Here is a 22,995-nt window from a genome sequence, read left to right on the forward strand (position 1 = left end):
TAAAGAAACCCCAGGACTAGAACTGTAGTTATAAAGCGATACATGCTCATGAAATCACAGTGTCTATTACATTTACAAATGTAAATAATGACCACAATCTATATGACAAATACAATATAATTAAGAGAATACTATATGCGATAAATGCATGTTTAAAATATCATTCAGATCTAATAGAAATATCATTAAAACGTGAATCATTTAGCACCAACATTACTAATCAGCAGAACTATCACTGGATTCATCGTTCAGGTTTTCTTTTTCACTTTTCCTGGTTTTGTCAGATTGTTTTGAAGACTTCGATTTTTTGATATATTGATCATCGGAATCCGATATTTGTTCATGACTGCTAGACAAAGAAGCGTCTTTGATAGTCCTAGGAGGGTTCAAAGTTGCCTTTAGCATTTCTGTGAGTTGCTGAATGTCATTGCTGTCCTGTGTTTCTGAATCCGGTTGCATGTGTGCTGCAGACTCCAAAGCTTCATCGACGATTTTATGGGATAGTTCAGCCGCATACCTCTCTTCTGGATGGACTATTTTTGGTATATTAGTTTTGGAATTAGACAGAGTTTCACTCTTATCATCTTCATTCGCTTCCTCTGTTGTTTTTAATTTATCTACAGGAATTTCTTCCGTTTCTTTTCCTTGTTTGTCTGTTGTTATTTCACCTTCAATCGAATTATCTGTTTTATCTTGATTTACAATACTACTTTGACTAGTACTTTTATTTATCTTTTTCTCTGGTGTCTGTAAAGAGCCACTGCTTCGTTCTAGATCATTTACATATTGGGTTTGCAAGGAAATTCTACTTCCCTCTCCCGTTTTATCTTTTTGCGATCTAGATATAGAAGCTACACTTCCTTTTACGTCCTGATCTGATGTCTGTAGAGATCCATTGCTTCGGCTGATATCATTTACTTCCTTTGTTTGTAAAGAAATCCTACTTCCTTTTCCCGTGTTGTCTTTTTGCGTTTTAGATAGTGAAGATAAGCTTCCTTTTACCTCGTCATCTGCCGCCTGTAGAGAGCCTCTGCTTCGGTTTACTTCCTGGGTTTGCAAAGAAACTCTACTCCCCTTTCCCGTTTTATCCTTTTGTGATTTAGATATGGAAGCTATGCTTCCTTTTACCTCGTGAACTGAATCCGTTTCCTCTGCTACATTTTCCTTCTTCTGAAATTCTTCACTTTCTTCTGTCTTCTGTTCCATATTCGGTCTTTTTTCCTCTTTTCCTTTCAGACTTTGGGATTTTAGAAATGAAACAAAATTTCTGTCTTTGTCATCATCGTTTTCGTCGTTGTGTGTTTCTTCGTTGTCGCTGTCCACGTGTTTCGTTTCAGAGGTATCGAGTTCTGCGGTTGTGCTCTGATCACCAGCTTGACTATTTTCTCCCTGTTCCTTCTCGTGACTGTGGTCATCCTCTTTATCGAGGTCGTCTTGACTACTAGACTTATGCAGATAATTGATAATTTCCTGTCTCCAAGGAACTGGATTTTTGTCCTTTTCAGTACTTGTTATCCTATCAAAAGTAATTTCAACAATATAAAAGTTTGATATATGAAGCTCTCGGGAGGTTTATAATTATCTTGTATAACAACTTTCAAGTATTCAGTCAGATTGCTTCTTTGTCAAGTGGGCACATTTTGAACTATATTTATGACGAGTTGTTTTAAAGGAACCTAGAACGAAGAGTGTTGACGCTTGAAAATTGTTTTGCTAAATATTTCATGTACAACAATATTCTGATTAGTTTGTTTTTGTATACCAACTTCTTTTCAATAAGAGAACATGGATCGTTTGGATGTCATTGTCCTTATCTCTCATAGTTTTGCATGAAAATAAAATCGAATTACAATCCTTATGTTTTCAGCAATTAAACAAACAGAACGAATGCTTCAATGTATTTGACCAATTAATTTAAATAGTGTTAATATAAATGTTACCATTGATCTGTAGTTTCAAATATCCATTTCATTGTATCATTCATGTTAAGGACCTCAAATGACTGTATCAGTTGTAAAAATGTTTTAAACATATCACCTATCTTTTCTCTGGCAGCAACGAACATCTGAAAAAAGCATAAATATATCGATATAGAAGACACTTTTGATAAATTTGAGAAGTATTAAGTTACATGTAGTACATGATAGTGTTTACTTTAGCTTATTGAAGTAGTTTTGGAAATGACGAGCCTGACAAAGTAAAATTGAAAAAAAAATCACAAAGTTAACAGATTCTTATACTTTACGTTATTTTCAGAATATCTTTTCTAATTCATGACATAGCTAACAACCATAGAATACAGACAAAATTCTTTATTTAAAGAAACAAAGACTCTGCATTCGTTATTTCCTTGATACATGTATAATATGTATTATTAATATTGAGATTACCCGTAATAGTTGATGTTCTCTGTTGGTTATAAGAGCATCGTTGAAGATTTTGTCATTTTCTGGTCTTGACAATCCCATCTGTAACCCTAGTTGTGTAATGCTTCCATTATTACCAAACTTATCGATTAGTAACACAAATATCTGGTCGGAGACTGGCGATGGTTGTTCTGTAATACAAATGTATTTCAAATTCAATAAACAATGTAGATGTGAAACAAATATATTTATATAGTTGTTTACCGCCACTCTGATAGAAACACGTTTATTAAGTGGTCATTTCCCTTTCAAATCCTTAACACCATTGTAGTTGTGTTTCTTTTGATTTTCCCTCTTTGATATCGTATCTTTCCTCTTATCTTTACACAGCCTTTCCAAGACAATGATTACGTTGCATTTCGCTCCCCTAAACGTATCTAGATGAGGCGCACTAAGTGTTCTCACTTTTATTTGTTTGTTCCTATGATCTTACGTAAGTAAAGACAACAGTAGTATATATCGCTGTTCAAAACTCATAAATCCATGGAAAAAAAATCGAGGTAACAAACTAAAACTGAGGGAAACGCATTAAATATAAGCGGAGAACAACGACACAACATTAAAATGTAACACACGCAGAAACGGACTAAGCATTATACAAAATCCTATGAGAATAACAAATATTACTGTAAGACTGATTCGATTTTTAGTGTCTTATATGTATACAACTTACCAACATCGGATGGCTGCAGTGATGGTCCTGTTAGTTTACTTTGCGCCCATGTATAAAACCTATCTTGTCGGTCTTCATTCTTGTCCAACCTACAATTTTTTAATACAATGTAGAATAAAATACCAAGACAATTCTAGTCCCTTTATTAAATGACACTTTTAAATGTGTTTGTATCTTCTTCAACTAAGCTTCAAACAATAAGGTTTGAACATAAAAGCATTGAAATTATAAGTTACCATATTTGTAGTTCTTTTTGTATTTGTTGAACCAGGTCTTCTCTGTCAATCCTGTGTAGGGCCGAGACAAGGTCGTCTACTCCGTAATCTACTCTATGTTTACTAGTATCTCTCCATAGCTGTAACACCTATTTAAAAGGAAATAGTACGTAATTGCCAACACCACATAATTTGTGAATACATGAAATGAAACAATTAATATGTTAGAAGCCCTCAAATATAAGCATAGACTCAAGTTAAGATGGTGTTTGTCAAATATGTCTGTGGAAATTATTAGTTTTGTGTTGAAACAGGAAGACTATAAGGATTGTGTATTCTGCAACATGATAACTGAGTAAAAATCGACGATATTATAATATTTTTGGACTTGAAACGATAAAGTATAAATAAAGTTATCATTAAGATAGCGAGACAAGGATGAAAGGCCAGACATATATCTAGAGGGCAGCTTTAGTTGTCACAAACATATATAGAAGTGTTTTTAACAGCATAAAAATCATACAAAAAAGGGTGAAATCGTGTTGGTTTTCTACTGGGAAAAATCATATTTAGAATTGATGATATTAGTAAAATGTCTCATTGCCAAGAAATCATTTCTTTGAAGTTTAAAAAAAAATCGAAAAACAATTCATCTAAGATGGAAATGATTGACTGCAATTTTTGTTTTTATTTTCTGAACCGATTTGAAAATCAAGTATATTTATATTCATATCAAAGTCAGAAATAACTTAGTTTAAGTTTAAGTTGACAATTATACACATGAGTGGTGTCTTTCGGCTGCTTTAGTATTGATATGTTAATATTTGTTCCCTTTTTTGCATTCAGTGGTCATTCCTCACCTTGAATCTTTTGTCAGGATCGGAAAGTTTACTATTTGTTCGGAAATTCTCCACAGTACGAAACGACAAGCCTAAAAGAACTGCCACTTTGATCCATTCGTTCTCAAGATTTTTAGAAAGCTGTCGTAGCAAACTATCTGTAGTGAAACCTGAATATAATAGAAAGAGAACAACTTACAAAAGATAGCTTAAAGGGTCTATTTATTTTTGGTAGACAAGCGCATTGTTTTTAGAACAAATTACTTCTCCAAACTATTTGTGCTGTTCATCATGCAGTCATTTAACCAATTTCAATACTGCAATATATTTTAACAATCGTTTGTTTCAATTTAATGTATTGTTTTACAAATACCTTGATGTTATCATCTTTATAATAAAAATAAGGACACGTTTAATATTGCCAGACCAAATGAAATGGATGTTAGCAACCATAGATTAACATAGGGTTTTCAACAATGATCAAAATCCTTCCCGTATAACAAGCTTCTTCGTGACCTACCTGGAAAGGATTCATCGTTAAGTGGTTCTAAATCTTCAACAAATGGTGTCCCTGTCAGTCTGAATGGCATGGAAACTAAACCTTCCTCTTCCTCTTTCCCGTCTTCTTTATCTTTAACTTCGTAAATATCAACCGAGGCCGCGTTAAAAGCATTATAGTCTGACATAGTCACTTGGAATTGTTGACAGTTTTCTCTTTTGGGATGAAATTCAAGTCTTGTTTTTGGGAACCCAGATACAGTCTTTACATTACCACTGAGTCTTAACATATATTTGGTGCCCGGAATACTTTCAAACTCTCCTGAAAAACTTGGTTTCTGGTCTAAGTAGTTTTTGTTTATCCAGAAATTCATTCTGTCTTCTTTTCTTCTCTTAGTTGTACATTCAATAATAACGTGGTATACGTTTTCACCTACTGGTTTTACCAATACTAAGAACACAGTGAAGGTTTTCCGCATCGATGCCCTCCTACACAGTTCTGATGTTTCTTTTATTACTGCTTCTTTAGATTTGTTCCTCTTTGCTTCACTAGCTACATATCTAATGACAACGATACAAAAAAGTATAAACGTCATTTTCAAAGAAAAGACGAAAGATGTAGGATTGAAACAAGAAAATTGCATGCATAATTTATGTTAACTTGTATTGATTAGTTTTTGTCAAATTGAGATGTACTAGTACTATAAATCCCCGATATTCATCAACTTCAAATTCAGGGAGAGCGCTTATTTTGGAAATGGTAGATTTATTTTCCAACATGACTAAACAATGTCATACTTCAACAAAATGATTCGCCAAATAACATTCTTCTATTCTTACTACAACTATAGTCAGCTTTTTCTCTCCTCTGGGATTCAGTTAAACCTCCTCGAAACTAACTACTTCAGTATAAGATATATGTCTACAGATGGAAGGATCATGCATATAACAAATTTTTCACGAGCGAATGGCATTTTTTTTATAATAATTTGCACGAAACGAAACATGGTGCATAATTGTATTTGACAAAAACTAAAAAACACGTTGCACTAAATCAAGTTCTCTGAATCATTTCATTTGTCCTGATTATTTAGGCACTTTTTGTTTTAATATTTTCTACACATGGTGCATGATTCATCGTTTTTTACATTATCATTGCCTAGAAGAATTCCTGTTTCCATTGAATAAGAACTATATCAATTAACCGTTTATACAGAAAATACATTACTAGAAATATCGTTGTTTGAATAGTTTGTAATGTAAATTAAAAGGGCATCGACCATTATATTTTTTTGCGGGTTCTGTTTTATATCGCATATTCTGCTTTAGATAGACGACAGATGTCAATTTACTTTAAATCTGAAAATGTTAAGTATTTAAAAAAAATGCTAATACTTAGTTATGGAGGGATATTCATTTCACATTAAAGTCAGATCTCTTTGCATGATGTATTTGTATGCTACATAAAAACAATGAGATTAATTAAACTTACATAGAAAAATGTTCAACGGGTATATTTACACAACCTCTAGTGGTCTTTGGATTGACACTGATTACTTCCCAATGGTCCATATCTTGCTTTTCACCGAAGTCTGGGTCCAAGAAGTATTCCGGATCAACATCGGCTCCTAGGAGGTACAAATCGCCATCATTCTCAAAGTCCTGAGGCAGCGGAACACGGAGGTTAACTGTCTTGCGAGGTTGTTCTATTTTGTCATGGGTCAGATCGTAGAAATGTCCAATAGATATTATGGAATCGATATTCTTAGGATGGTAAACAGGAGTCGGGATTACCTTCAAATTATATAAAACTGTGTTATAAACTGGGAAAAACATAAAAGACCTTTGAGATAAAAAAAAAAGAAAAAAAAGAAAAAAAAAAAGATGAGCGATTACCTGATTGTTTAAGAGTTCGATACTACAATTACCGATTGCCAATGAGACAACTTTATACCTTTGCAAAATGAATTAAACAATTTCTTAATATTCTCGTATATTCTTTTCTTTTCTGTTCTATTACAGTTATTTAAGATAACAAAGCGATTTGCAAGAGAAGGCACATTTTGTAAAATTGTTCTGAATGGTAAAAAATATAAAGCTTACAACCATATTTTTTTTAAAAATTATTTGTTCTACAAAAAGAAATCTCTTACAAAAGGTGAATCAATTTCTGTAATGTACATTGTAGGTGTTTGATTCAACAAGGAATCGTCTCCCTCTATACTAAAGAAATGCTATAGGTCTGGGGGAACTCTAATTTCTCTTTAAAAAACGAAGACTAATATTTTTCGAATTAAATTTTAAGACTTTTTCAGTCAGAACTCTTACAGTAGTAGCAAATCAATCGCATATTAAAAGTTCAAGTGTCTATTCACCTAAATTGGTTATACCAAGGTCAGTAAAAAAAATCATTCCCTCGTATAAGGACTGTACATATCCTTCAGACAAATAACTAATGAAAAGGACTTACGGCCAGACACACATACAAATGATATATAGAACAAAAAGGTTATGGGGCACATGCAAACAAATATTGACCCACAATAGTAAGTAAGTAAGTAATTATTTATAACAGTGACATACATGTATGTATCATGACATACATATTACAGTAGGTACATAGCAATTTGATATTTACACCCGGCCCTCTTGTACCTTTATGTCAATTTTGCAGTATGATTATATCATATACAAAAAAAACCCGGTAAAACTTTCAAAAAAGAAATACACATGATTAGACGTGATTTTTTTTCTATAAATGAATGTCCTTTTTTTTAATTTTGCAGTTGAAATTTCATAGTGTAATCATAGTCATCATATCAGTTAAATTAAGATTTAACAAAATGATCTTTTCCAGGTGCCTATTTTTTTTTTTTTTTAGAAAAGTGAGAAAATAATCAAATAACATAAATAAACCACAAGGTTACACAACAATAGGAAATTTTCAGTACTGACGTAGGTAGAAAAGTCCCAAACTGTAAAATAGAGACACTAATGCTCTTGGAAAATGAGAGGGTATAAAAACAATGTAATAGCAAAGTATTATAATTCCATATGTATTTACATTTTATTTTACCCACGTCAATAGATGATCATAGATACTATTTCACAACATACAAGTTTCGTTAAGTTATGAAATATCAAATTCAATTAAGTATCCATATGTTTCATTAGATAATTGATTAGATAATGTTGTTGGACGGAGTCTGACGGCATTCCTTTACACTTCCTCACAGGTATAAATAGACAGGTAAACATTTCTTCATGAATGAATTACTTCAATATATATATATATATACATATTTATTTGTGTAGATTGTCAACATGAGACCTTATCACGTTATATATGGTAAGTAAAGATTATCTGTATTAACTACACTATATAAGTTCATTTTATAGTAATAACAATATATAATGGAAACAGTATGCAAACTAATTTCAAACATGCTACTATCGCTTTAGCCTGTTTTATTCATTCGCCTTGGAAATAATTCATATCACCAACCCGTCATAAACTTGATATATATATAAGCGTAACGAACGGCTCTCGATAAAAGATAACCATATTTTACTAAATCATATCTTTAGCCCAGCTACCAATATCTTTTTTTCTCAAATAATCAAAGTAGTCTTTACTATTCTTCGATTTTCACGGTAGCAGTCACACAAGCAGGTCCATACAACGTTGATCCACATTTTATGAAGCTTGATTTGAATTTGCATTAACTATTCAAATCAGACCGTATTGAATATAACGACAGTGATGAACAATGGTATCAGGTTTGTGAGATTTTTCAAAATGTGGTATACATTTTGGTCAACCGAATTACGATCTTCCTTTATTTTTTGGTAATATTGAAAATATTTCTTTAAAATGAAAAAAAAGAAGAAAAAATCTAAATGTACAGTAGTTATTATCTACAATAGTAAGTAAGTGAAATATTTGGTGAAACACAGTCACATATTGAGAAAAAGTTATTTGTTAGATGTGCAATTGAAAGTAACCAATATATTATAAAGAACACTTTTTTATTGAAATATTTGGAATTATTCAAAATGTTCATTTTAAAAGGACAAATCTCTGTTGATCACTGGCACACATTCTACGTATATCTAACGTCAACCTATCTATTGTAGTAATGTTACAATATATAAGCCAAATATAACCTACCTCTAGCGAAACTGAGCCCTTTGGGTCATCGAACGTGTTTTCCAGAATAGATATCTTTATAAACTTGTCCACAGACGATGATAGTTCTGCTCCTGACCGACCAATGTGAAAGGTCTCCTTTCTAGGGAAGGCTACCAGATTGAAAGATCTGACATGTGTTATATCTACCTCTGTAGTACAAATCCATTTCAAACGACCAGGCGTCTTCTAAAATTAAATAAAAATAAAAATGAAAAGTCTCATTTCTGTCCCGATAAATTGACGCCTTTTTATGATAATTGGTACTCCTTCTTTCCTCTGCTCTTTTGAGGTTTCTTGTCTTCCTCATTGAATTCTTATCTAGTCTTTTAACAAGTATCCCCCCATCTTATGACAAACATATTTCTATGGAGAATATATTACTATTATCTCGTGCTGTTTCTCCAGTAATCCTTTATCCTTTTTATTCATTATTCATATTTTTCTTATTTTATTTTTTGACATGCTTTCCTTCTCTATTTGATCAACATTAGTACCTCTGACATGTGTGTTACCTTCTTATCACTAAAACTTTGACATGCTTTCCTCCTCTATTTGATCAGCATTCGTACCTCTGGCATGTGTGTTACCTTCTTATCACTAAACCTCTGACATGCTTTCCTCCTCTATTAGGTCAGCATTCGTACCTCTGGCATGTGTGTTACCTTCTTACCTATACCAATGACATGCGTATTCCTCTATTTGATCAGCATTCGTACCAAAACCTCTGACATGTGTGTTACCTTCTTACCTATACCAATGACATGCTGCCCTCCTCTATTTGATCAGCATTCGTACCAAAACCTCTGACATGTGTGTTACCTTCTTACCTATACCAATGACATGCTGCCATCCTTTATTTGATCAGCATTCGTACCAAAACCTCTGACATGTGTGTTACCTTCTTACCTATACCAATGACATGCTGCCCTCCTCTATTTGATCAGCATTCGTACCAAAACCTCTGACATGTGTGTTACATTCTTACCACTATACCAATGACATGCTTATTCCTCTATTTGATCAGCATTCGTACCAAAACCTCTGACATGTGTTACCTTCTTATCAATAAACCAATGACACGCTGCCCTCCTCTATTTGATCAGCATTCGTACCAAAACCTCTGACATGTGTGTTACCTTCTTACCTATACCAATGACATAATGCCCTCCTCTATTAGATCAGCATTCGTAGCAAAACCTCTGACATGTGTGTTACCTTTTTATCAATAAACCAATGACATGCTGCCCTCCTCTATTTGATCAGGATTCGTACCAAAACCTCTGACATGTGTGTTACCTTTTTATCAATAAACCAATGACATGCTGCCCTCCTCTATTTGATCAGGATTCGTACCAAAACCTCTGACATGTGTGTTACCTTCTTACCTATACCAATGACATAATGCCCTCCTCTATTAGATCAGCATTCGTAGCAAAACCTCTGACATGTGTGTTACCTTCTTACCACTATACCAATGACATGCTTATTCCTCTATTTGATCAGCATTCGTATCAAAACCTCTGACATGTGTGTTACCTTTTTATCAATAAACCAATGACATGCTGCCCTCCTCTATTTGATCAGGATTCGTACCAAAACCTCTGACATGTGTGTTACCTTTTTATCAATAAACCAATGACATGCTGCCCTCCTCTATTTGATCAGGATTCGTACCAAAACCTCTGACATGTGTGTTACCTTCTTACCACTATACCAATGACATGCTTATTCCTCTATTTGATCAGCATTCGTATCAAAACCTCTGACATGTGTGTTACCTTCTTATCACTAAACTAACCTTCTTTCAATATCTTTTTGTAAATAGATATAGGAAGATGTGGTGTGAGTGCCAATGAGACAAGCCTTCATTTCTAATATTTTTTACGAGTATTCTTTCTTAACAGGAATATTCATCTCAGCCTCTTATAGTAATCTTACCTCATCTTTTAAACGTGTTATATCATGTTGTCTCATATTTTCTTTTACCGTTGGACAAGTGTCAGTTTTCATAAAAATATCTTCAAAAGGATCTGGGAAATCATATAGCGGTACTTCTAGTAAAACTTTAGCTTTTGTGCTCGTCTCAGATGTAAGGAACTCAAATGTATCACTGATTAGAAGCTCTTTCTGATATGGTTTCAATATAGGATGGCAGAATTCTGGACGAACACGGCGACATATAAAACTAAGTGATTTTAATGGGAATGTAGACGGAGTATGTACTGTAAGATCCGCTTTCTCTAACCAGTATGTCTTATTAGGTTCTAATTCAATACACTGTATGTGTATATCTCTGTAATAGAAGAAATATTATTATGCTGTAGTATTATATAGTTTCTCTTGTTAAAAACAAAGTAAAAGAGAAAACAAAAAAAAAACGAGCAGAAATACCGACATGTTAAATTGATAAAAGACCAAATTTAAACCTGCATGGGAGACGGCAACCAACAACAACCGGTGAAATCACGATATAGTTACAGGCGTGCGAGTTAGTACGGCACATTGAGAATCTGGCGAGGGTGTTTGTGGATGTTTACCTTGGACAACACAACATAAGAACAACCAGTTGGAAGGGCTTGACCCATCAGATCGACACGAAGAAAAACAATAACTACAGAAAGACGCAAAAAGATTCGCAGTTACTGAAATTTTGTTTAATTATATTTAATCGTGTTTGTCCGGATAAAACACCAATTACTGTATATACATTCAATTTATGTAAAAAGTAAAACACAAAAATACTGAAAAAAAGGAAAATCCAAAATCAAAATGTAAAGCACAATAAACAGTCTGAATGCTGGAAATGAGATAAGCTGAACCTTCTGCGATGCAAGAAAAAAAGAGTTCAGAGTATCGACATCGTGTAGGACCATATGTTTTAATAACTGTAGTATAGCAATATATTTCTATTTCTATTTTAATCAATAAAAAACCTATCAATGTTGTTACTAGTTTGATAAGGAAAATATATATAGAATCTACTACAGCGTTAAATTTACTTTAGTAATAATTTTATATGGAGGATATTTTTTTTTAGAGGAATTGATACGTATTTGACCCCACCGAACACACTAGCTTTGAAGTTTTTGTTACTTCTTGGAAACAAATTATCCAATTTTATTATGTCGACCTGTTTTGACCTATACATGTAAATAAAAACAAGAACTGTTCTATATTTTCTGAAAAGCTTACAAATATCTGAGTATATATCCTAATAATTCTTCAAATAATGAATAGATTGGTGAAGCATTTAAACTTTAAATTTAACATTGATAAGATAACTCATATGGTGGAAAACTCACCCATTTTTTACCCCAAGTAGTGTATATTCAGAATCTTTCAAGATTTGCCGTACCTCTGGATTATTTGCAGATTTCAAGGGCGTAAACCCTTTCTAGAAAGAGAGAATCAAAGTAATGAGCAAATAATATATATATACCTAAATAAAGATAGTATATATACAGTTATTTCAAAACAACTTGCGGCTTCATTCATTTGTTCCCGAGTTCTAAAGTTTTCTTCCCTCTTCCTCTTTTCCAAATTGGATGTATTCATTTCGTGTCATCGCAAAGATGGTTGATTTACAGTACAATCCAGAAATCAATTCATTGGATTTAAGTCCCCCAATAATACTAAACTTGAAAAAATATCCTTGTTCCGGTATAAAGTATATTATTGTAATAGTTACAGTTCATGTGGATCTTTTCATTGACAAGTAAATATAATTTATCATTTATTTTTAAGCTACCTTATATTTATTTATTTCATAATTTTTTCTCCATATTAACGATTTTTATTTTCAAATCTAAGACAGTTTACAATTTTCAAAGTTATAGACCCAGGCACTACTTATGGATTAGCTCACCTTATTTTTCTCGAAAGCATTAGCACCACAAAATACAAGAGTATCGACAGCAGTCAGTTTGTTCCGATCAGCAGCATAGTGCAATGGTGCACAGTCATTCTACAATTAATAAGATAAACACAATTTTTTTTATAACTATTATACTGTTTTTAGGTTAATAAACAACATTGAAATTTGATCTTTGGATTTTATTCTAAGGCAGTTCAAACGTTTTGGACTATAAACAAAATATAAATGTTTAATTATTTGCATCAAAAACCAAAATATATATCATATCAAAATATAATATGTAAAGAAACTTTATTCTAAATAAAAGAATTTATAGAGTATAAGTAAAAAAGAAAACAACGTCCTAAGATCCTTATAGGTTAACAACCTTATGAACTTAATAGATGTCCTTAGACTATATACGCACTGTACTTACGACGTCTGTATGCTGTTTTTATGCTTGGTATATTTTCAAGACTTACACTTACGACATCTTTAGACTGCAACGATGCTTTCTGTCATTACAATTTTATACTTACAATATCCTTAGAATATATCGATGTTTGGTAGGCTAATAACATTCTGTAGTTACGATATCCTTAGACTGTATGGATTCTTGGTGGGCCGATACAATTCTGTACTTACTATATCCTTAGACATTATTGATGCTATAAATACTAACAATTTCTGTTCTTACGACATCCTTAGACTGTATCGATGCTTGGTAGGCTAACAACCCTGTGTATTTACGACATCCTTAGACTGTATCGATGCTTGGTAGGCTAACAACCCTGTGTATTTACGATATCCTTAGACAGTATTGGTGCTTGGTAGGCTAACAACCCTCTGTACTTACGACATCCTTAGACTGTATTGATGCTTGGTAGGCTAACACCCCTCTGTACTTACGACATCTTTAGACTGTATCGATGCTTGGTAGGCTAACACCCCTCTGTAATTACGACATCTTTAGACTGTATCGATGCTTGGTAGGCTAACACCCCTCTGTACTTACGACATCTTTAGACTGTATCGATGCTTGGTAGGCTAACAACCCTCTGTACTTACGACATCCTTAGACTGTATCGATGCTTGGTAGGCTAACAACCCTCTGTACTTACGACATCCTTAGACTGTTTTGATGCTATAAAGACTAACAATTTCTGTTCTTACGACATCCTTAGACTGTATCGATGCTTGGTAGGCTAACAACACTCTGTACTTACGACATCCTTAGACAGTATTGATGATATAAAGACTAACAATTTCTGTTCTTACGACATCCTTAGACTGTATCGATGCTTGGTAGGCTAACAACACTCTGTACTTACGACATCCTTAGACAGTATTGATGCTATAAAGACTAACAATTTCTGTTCTTACGACATCCTTAGACTGTATTGATGCTTGGTAGGATAACAACCCTCTGTACTTACGACATCCTTAGACTGTATCGATGCTTGGTAGGCTAACAACCCTCTGTACTTACGACATCCTTAGACTGTATCGATGCTTGGTAGGCTAACAACCCTCTGTACTTACGACATCCTTAGACTGTATTGATGCTTGGTAGGCTAACAACCCTCTGTACTTACGACATCCTTAGACTGTATCGATGCTTGGTAGGCTAACAACCCTCTGTACTTACGACATCCTTAGACTGTATTGATGCTATAAAGACTAACAATTTCTGTACTTACGACATCCTTAGACTGTATCGATGCTTGGTAGGCTAACAACCCTCTGTACTTACGACATCCTTAGACTGTATCGATGCTTGGTAGGCTAACAACCCTCTGTACTTACGACATCCTTAGACTGTATCGATGCTTGGTAGGCTAACAACCCTCTGTACTTACGACATCCTTAGACTGTATTGATGCTTGGTAGGCTAACAACCCTCTGTACTTACGACATCCTTAGACTGTATCGATGCTTGGTAGACTTACAACCCTCTGTACTTACGACATCCTTAGACTGTATCGATGCTTGGTAGGCTAACAACCCTCTGTACTTACGATATCCTTAGACAGTATTGATGCTATAAAGACTAACAATTTCTGTACTTACGACATCCTTAGACAGTATTGATGCTATAAAGACTAACAATTTCTGTACTTACGACATCCTTAGACAGTATTGATGCTTGGTAGGCTAACAACCCCCTGTACTTACGATATCCTTAGACAGTATTGATGCTTGGTAGCATAACAACCCCCTGTACTTACGACATCCTTAGACTGTATCGATGCTTGGTAGGCTAACAACCCTCTGTACTTACGACATCCTTAGATAGTATTGATGCTTGGTAGGCTAACAACCCTCTGTACTTACGACATCCTTAGACAGTATTGATGCTTGGTAGGCTAACAACCCTCTGTACTTACGACATCCTTAGACTGTATCGATGCTTGGTAGGCTAACAACCCTCTGTACTTACGACATCCTTAGACTGTATCGATGCTTGGTAGGCTAACAACCCTCTGTACTTACGATATCCTTAGACAGTATCGATGCTTGGTAGGCTAACAACCCTCTGTGCTTACGACATCCTTAGACAGTATTGATGCTATAAAGACTAACAATTTCTGTACTTACGACATCCTTAGAGTGTATCGATGCTTGGTAGACTTACAACCCTCTGTACTTACGATATCCTTAGACAGTATCGATGCTTGGTAGCTTAACAACCCTCTGTGCTTACGACATCCTTAGACAGTATTGATGCTATAAAGACTAACAACTTCTGTACTTACGATATCCTTAGACAGTATCGATGCTTGGTAGCTTAACAACCCTCTGTACTTACGATATCCTTAGACAGTATTGATGCTATAAAGACTAACAACTTCTGTACTTACGACATCCTTAGACTGTATCGATGCTTGGTAGACTTACAACCCTCTGTACTTACGACATCCTTAGACAGTATCAATGCTTGGTAGACTAACAACCCTCTGTACTTACGACATCCTTAGACAGTATTGGTGCTTGGTAGGCTAACAACCCTCTGTACTTACGACATCCTTAGACAGTATTGATGCTTGGTAGGATAACAACCCTCGGTACTTACGACATCCTTAGACTGTATCGATGCTTGGTAGGATAACAACCCTCTGTACTTACGACATCCTTAGACAGTATTGATGCTTGGTAGGATAACAACCCTCTGTACTTACGACATCCTTAGACTGTATCGATGCTTGGTAGGCTAACAACCCTCTGTACTTACGACATCCTTAGACTGTATCGATGCTTGGTAGGCTAACAACCCTCTGTACTTACGACATCCTTAGACTGTATTGATGCTTGGTAGGCTAACAACCCTCTGTACTTACGACATCCTTAGACTGTATCGATGCTTGGTAGGCTAACAACCCTCTGTACTTACGACATCCTTAGACTGTATTGATGCTATAAAGACTAACAATTTCTGTACTTACGACATCCTTAGACTGTATCGATGCTTGGTAGGCTAACAACCCTCTGTACTTACGACATCCTTAGACTGTATCGATGCTTGGTAGGCTAACAACCCTCTGTACTTACGACATCCTTAGACTGTATCGATGCTTGGTAGGCTAACAACCCTCTGTACTTACGACATCCTTAGACTGTATCGATGCTTGGTAGGCTAACAACCCTCTGTACTTACGACATCCTTAGACTGTATTGATGCTTGGTAGGCTAACAACCCTCTGTACTTACGACATCCTTAGACTGTATCGATGCTTGGAAGGTTAACAACCCTCTGTACTTACGACATCCTTAGACAGTATCGATGCTTGGTAGACTTACAACCCTCTGTACTTACGACATCCTTAGACAGTATCGATGCTATAAAGACTAACAATTTCTGTTCTTACGACATCCTTAGACTGTATCGATGCTTGGTAGGCTAACAACCCTCTGTACTTACGATATCCTTAGACAGTATCGATGCTTGGTAGGCTAACAACCCTCTGTGCTTACGACATCCTTAGACAGTATTGATGCTATAAAGACTAACAATTTCTGTACTTACGACATCCTTAGAGTGTATCGATGCTTGGTAGACTTACAACCCTCTGTACTTACGATATCCTTAGACAGTATCGATGCTTGGTAGCTTAACAACCCTCTGTGCTTACGACATCCTTAGACAGTATTGATGCTATAAAGACTAACAACTTCTGTACTTACGACATCCTTAGACTGTATCGATGCTTGGTAGACTTACAACCCTCTGTACTTACGATATCCTTAGACAGTATCGATGCTTGGTAGGCTAACAACCCTCTGTACTTACGACATCCTTAGACAGTATTGGTGCTTGGTAGGCTAACAACCCTCTGTACTTACGACATCCTTAGACAGTATTGATGCTTGGTAGGATAACAACCCTCTGTACTTACGACATCCTTAGACTGTATCGATGCTTGGTAGGATAACAACCCTCTGTACTTACGACATCCTTAGACAGTATTGATGCTTGGTAGGATAACAACCCTCTGTACTTACGACATCCTTAGACTGTATCGATGCTTGGTAGGCTAACAACCCTCTGTACTTACGACATCCTTAGACTGTATCGATGCTTGGTAGGCTAACAACCCTCTGTACTTACGACATCCTTAGACTGTATTGATGCTTGGTAGGCTAACAACCCTCTGTACTTACGACATCCTTAGACTGTATCGATGCTTGGTAGGCTAACAACCCTCTGTACTTACGACATCCTTAGACTGTATTGATGCTATAAAGACTAACAATTTCTGTACTTACGACATCCTTAGACTGTATCGATGCTTGGTAGGCTAACAACCCTCTGTACTTACGACATCCTTAGACTGTATCGATGCTTGGTAGGCTAACAACCCTCTGTACTTACGACATCCTTAGACTGTATCGATGCTTGGTAGGCTAACAACCCTCTGTACTTACGACATCCTTAGACTGTATTGATGCTTGGTAGGCTAACAACCCTCTGTACTTACGACATCCTTAGACTGTATCGATGCTTGGTAGGCTAACAACCCTCTGTACTTACGACATCCTTAGACTGTATCGATGCTTGGTAGGCTAACAACCCTCTGTACTTACGACATCATTAGACTGTATCGATGCTTGGTAGGCTAACAACCCTCTGTACTTACGACATCCTTAGACTGTATCGATGCTTGGTAGGCTAACAACCATCTGTACTTACGACATCCTTAGACTGTATCGATGCTTGGTAGGCTAACAACCCTCTGTACTAACGATATCCTTAGACAGTATTGATGCTATAAAGACTAACAATTTCTGTTCTTACGACATCCTTAGACAGTATCGATGCTTGGTAGACTTACAACCCTCTGTACTTACGATATCCTTAGAGTGTATCGATGCTTGGTAGACTTACAACCCTCTGTACTTACGATATCCTCAGACAGTATTTATGCTATAAAGACTAACAATTTCTGTACTTACGAAATCCTTAGACTGTATCGATGCTTGGTAAAAAACAACAATGTGTACTTACGACATCTTTAGACTGTATCGATGCTTGGTAGGCTAATAACATTTTTAAACTCTCTGCATCTCCAGCTTCTGCCACGTAGTGTAAGCAACTTAGACCCAACTGTAACAAACATACGTAAATTTGATAGATAATTTTAACAAATAGGTATAAATAGTCATAAAAAGTACCATAACAATAATATGAGTACTCAAGACGCACCCTTTGCCTACACAAGACCACTCTGTCGAACCTCCACCCCATTTTGTTTTAATAAAAACAACCTAAAAAATGTTAATGAACCTTTTTGTTTCAAAAACAAATCAGTTGTTATATTGTTTGTGTTTGCTTGGTTGATTTATTAGTAGATTTCAATGGGTCAGTTGTATTGCTGTAGGTTTGTTCGTCTTTTATTTGGCGTCGTAATTGATATTGTAAAAATCTTGACCAGTTAATCATACTTTAATTTTGTTTTAAATATAAACAGAATATAGGGAACATTAATCAAACCCTCATTTCTTTCCTTTAAATATTTAACAACAGGTTTGCAGTATAAATAAATCAAGATTACAAGAGTTAGATTTTTATCTTAAGTTGACATATCTTTGGCTTAACTTAAGTCCTATATGACAAAATATTAAATAAAACATTACGTTTTTTTCCTTCTTACCAATATTTGTTTGATTTAAATCAATTTATTGAATGGTTAGAGATCACAAAAAGTTTTATCAAAACTAGCTTACACTATGTGCAAAATATAGGCGATTGAAGTAAGAACATTTACTTTGTTGAGTCCGCCGCGCTTTTCTGTGAGTTTTACCTAAGCGCTGCATTAGAAAATATTTAAGCAGCTAAAATTTAACACGAAAAAAAACCGTGTTTAAATTGTTTTCGACGAGAAGATCTAGTCATGGCACACACCTTGTCTTTTAGTTTTGGACTAGCACCTTTAGACAGCAGTATCTTCTGCATGGTATAGTTACGTCTTTGGCATGCCTTGAGTAATGGTGTCATCCCATCTTTCTGAAAATACCCAATCAGAACTGTTCTTATAAAAATCAAGCTGAATCGTTTACTCATCGCCTGTACTTTGCAATATAATATCAATGACTTTGAGATGAAGAACAGTAATAAAGACGCTGTTCGTTTGCTTTTTGAGTGTTTTTTTTCTGTACATGTACTGATTTTGTTGCATATATATAGATGGAAACCCCATATCCTTTGTTTTCCGGTTTCTATATCTGTAAGTTATACTTAAAAACAATTTCATTGAAAGGTTATGCAAGTTAAACGATGTTTAGTCTTTATGGTCAAGATATATTGCACACTTTTCAATCATGCCTTTCAATCATCATTGAAGCATTGTTGGGAATTTCATAAAAAAAAGTTTGCATTGATGAGGTTTTATAACAACTGCCTTTAAAGACTAAATCTCACCTTGTTTCTGAAATTAACATTTGCTCCCTGTTCCAAAAGTTTTTCCACACTGCCTGTTTTGCCTTTACATACAGCGAGTAGTAACTTTTCATTAAGGGTTTGTATCTCGTACATAATGGATCAATGTGTATGTGTGTTAATGCAGATACTGACGGCCTAAAATGAGTTCAAACATATAAACTTGAATTAGAAATACAAATGACTTTAAAATTGTAGATAGAAACTTTTTGGAAACCAATAACGTCCCCTTTTGGTCTTTGGAAATTATACAGGAACTTCTCATGAATGAGACTGAAAGCTTAAATTATCCTTAACTTTTACTGTCCGCTATAAAGATGATGATCTCTATCTGAATAACCATTAATCTCATCACACTGAACTTAAAATGCAAGGTCCAGTATTGTTAATATACAAGTAGTATGACGGCAAAAAAGACAATTGTCCTATAAGACCAAAATGACGTTGATGTTTTTTTTTATTAGTAAATAGTAGCTATGAACTAGCTGTCAGATAATGCGAGTACTCTCAGATCTGTATTTAGTGTCTTTTTGTTGTTGGGACAAACAAGTAACCGGCCACGTTCACTTTTTGTATTTGTTAGATGTATTTCTATGTGTATCCATCTGATGAGTTAAGCCTTTTTCGACTGACTTTTATGGTTCGTTCTCTTTTTTTTGTACTGTTACACCACCATACCAGGTTAGGGGAGGATCGGAATCCCGCTGACATGTTTAACCCCGCCATACATATTCTGTATGCATGTGCTTGTCCCAAGTCAGGAGGCTGTAATTCAGTGGTTATCGTTTGATGGTGTGTTTCATTTGTGATTTTCGTTCGTTTATTGTACAAAGATTAGGCCGTTAGTGTCTCGTTTGAATTGTTTTACAATTGCCGTTTCTTTGCCTTGTATATCCGACTATGCGGTATGGGCTTTGCTCATTGTTGAAGGCCGTACGGTGACCTTTAGCTGTTAATTTCTGTGTCATTTGGTCTTTGTGGAGAGTTATCTTGTTTATATACAAGTTTTGACAGGGTATAGGACCATACATTTTTAAAGTTGTTCGCAACTTTTTAGGCCCCAAATTAGGGGCGTTAAGTTTTCTGACCTGTGTGTCCGTTCGTCCGTCTGTCCCGCTTCAGGTTAACGTTTTTTGTCAAGGTAGTTGTTGATGTAGTTGAAGTCCAATCAACTTGAAATTTAGTAACATGTTCCCTATGATATGATCTTTCTAATTTCAATGTTAAATTATAGTTTTTACCCCAATTTCACGGTCCACTGAACATAAAAATGATAGTTTGGGTGGATCATCCTTTTACTATGGACACATTCTTGTTATCAATAAATAAATAACATGTAGTTGTGTTTTAATCTATTTTTATTAAGATCAGTGTAATTGCCATATCTAAAGACTAATAAGTTTACATGGAAGTTTATATCTTGTCTTTGATCTCGAAATTTACAATAATGTTTTTTTTATCACAAAAGAAATTGTTTCAAATTTTCCATTGTGAGCTTTCCATTTCTATGTAGTAAACTTCCAGCAGTGCTTGTATGTGGACTTTTCATCTCCCAGTATATAATAAACAGCATGATATGTTTCATTTTTTTTTTTATCAAACTTCTATCGCGTGAGGTTCTATGAATTTTAAATTAAGAGTGTAGAGCCTGTTTTACGCCTACCCTATTGTGTCTCTGCTGCCGTATTATCCAATGTCAGATCGTATCAGGGAACAACAATAAACAAAAAGTAACTCTCAATATTTGATTGAGATTAGAAAGATTCCTTGCGTGACTGGAACGCAGGTTGATAAATCAAAAATATTGGTATTTGTAAATGTCTGATTGCTTAATAAATTAAATGGACACATACAACCTTGCATGTGTTGAAGTAAAACAAAGATTATATCTTGAAGGAAACATTTCATCAAAATTTTGTAACTTTATATGCCTTTAGCTCACTTTATTTTTTGTTGAGTGTAATGTACGTACAGAGTTGATTAAGATACAGATTAAAGATGTAAAACAAATTAATAAACAATCACTTTGATGCAATATATTACAGGTAGATATATAAACTACTGACTTACCTGAGTGTCTTATTCTTTACCGTCACCAAAATAAATTGTCACAACACAGCACATCTAAAGGTCGATAATTTAAACTCCATAGTTTTATTTAATTTTTCAAAAGTATGCTCAATACATCATACAAATGATACGCTTTGAATTGCACTATATATGTTTATTTAAATTATCGATCCAGGAAATTTGATATTGGTGTGGACTTGCGGGTAGACACACTTTATAAATTATAGTTTATATGCAAGAATGACAAAAGCAGGACTAATAAACTGTGTAAACTTGATAAAGGATATTAATTGTCTCACAAACCAATCAACTGATCCAAGTTTAATTTATAGATTAGCTAACTTAAAATTGGACATCCCTTTGGAAGCCTATTTGACTATACATATACAAATAATGTCTTAACAACCATTTAATACATTTAAATGAAAAGCGAAGTCCAAATATTTTTACGTGATATTAAACCAGACCCGGAAGTATGATAGTGCCTTTGCTGATTTCAGTGCTGATATCAACAAACTAATTAATTGTTGCACTTGGTAAACAGGTTAAAGAAGAGATAATGGAACAGAAAAGAAAGAGATAAAATGGGGTAAGTTTTTATTTTACCATTTTGCACAGGTGCTTGGGGAAATACATGCATCCCCCTTTTAAAACATTTATTTGAAATACAATTTCTTGAAATCTTTAGTAATTTCTTTAACCTCCCCCTTTTTGTTTTTATACGACCGCAAATTTTGAAAAAATTTTCGTCGTATATTGCTATCACGTTGGCGTCGTCGTCGTCGTCGTCGTCGTCGTCCGAATACTTTTAGTTTTCGCACTCTAACTTTAGTAAAAGTGAATAGAAATCTATGAAATTTTAACACAAGGTTTATGACCACAAAAGGAAGGCTGGTATTAATTTTGGGAGTTTTGGTCACAACATTTTAGGAATTAGGGGCCAAAAAGGGCCCAAATAAGCATTTTCTTGGTTTTCGCACTATAACTTTAGTTTAAGTTAATAGAAATCTATGAAATTTTGACACAAGGTTTATGACCACAAAAGAAAGGTTGGGATTGATTTTGGGAGTTTTGGTTTCAACAGTTCAGGAATTAGGGTCCAAAAAAGGGCCCAAATAAGCATTATTCTTGGTTTTCGCACAATAACTTTAGTTAAAGTAAATAGAAATCAATGAAATTTAAACACAATGTTTATGACCACAAAAGAAAGGTTGGTATTGATTTTGGGAGTTTCGGTCCCAACAGTTTAGGAATTAGGGGCCAAAAAGGGACCCAAATAAGCATTTTTCTTGGTT

At 34.7% G+C, this 22,995-nt stretch overlaps 2 protein-coding genes across 2 annotated transcripts in view; one reads left to right on the top strand and one right to left on the bottom strand.

Annotated features, from left to right (window-relative positions):
• Positions 1-216: 216 nt before the first annotated feature.
• Positions 217-22,043, bottom strand: LOC134705334 (uncharacterized). The gene is made up of 16 exons (XM_063564083.1): positions 21,701-22,043; positions 19,613-19,768; positions 19,097-19,198; positions 18,200-18,298; positions 12,709-12,807; positions 12,146-12,237; positions 10,782-11,136; positions 8,823-9,029; positions 6,144-6,445; positions 4,674-5,212; positions 4,175-4,323; positions 3,336-3,463; positions 3,100-3,188; positions 2,391-2,557; positions 1,941-2,065; positions 217-1,516 (listed from the first exon to the last, which is right to left on the bottom strand). Exons 2-16 carry the CDS (start codon positions 19,724-19,726, stop codon positions 217-219), a joined length of 3,867 nt encoding a protein of 1,288 aa, XP_063420153.1. The 5' UTR covers positions 19,727-19,768; positions 21,701-22,043.
• Positions 21,967-22,995, top strand: part of LOC134705345 (uncharacterized) — a 45,326-nt gene continuing 44,297 nt past the window's right edge. Inside the window, exon 1 of the mRNA XM_063564093.1 lies at positions 21,967-22,289. Within this exon, the coding sequence (XP_063420163.1) occupies positions 22,285-22,289 (5 nt within the window). The 5' untranslated portion in view covers positions 21,967-22,284. The remainder of the gene's footprint in view (positions 22,290-22,995) is intronic.

The sequence above is a fragment of the Mytilus trossulus genome, chromosome 1, assembly GCF_036588685.1.
Source record: "Mytilus trossulus isolate FHL-02 chromosome 1, PNRI_Mtr1.1.1.hap1, whole genome shotgun sequence".
Classification (NCBI taxonomy): domain Eukaryota; kingdom Metazoa; phylum Mollusca; class Bivalvia; order Mytilida; family Mytilidae; genus Mytilus; species Mytilus trossulus.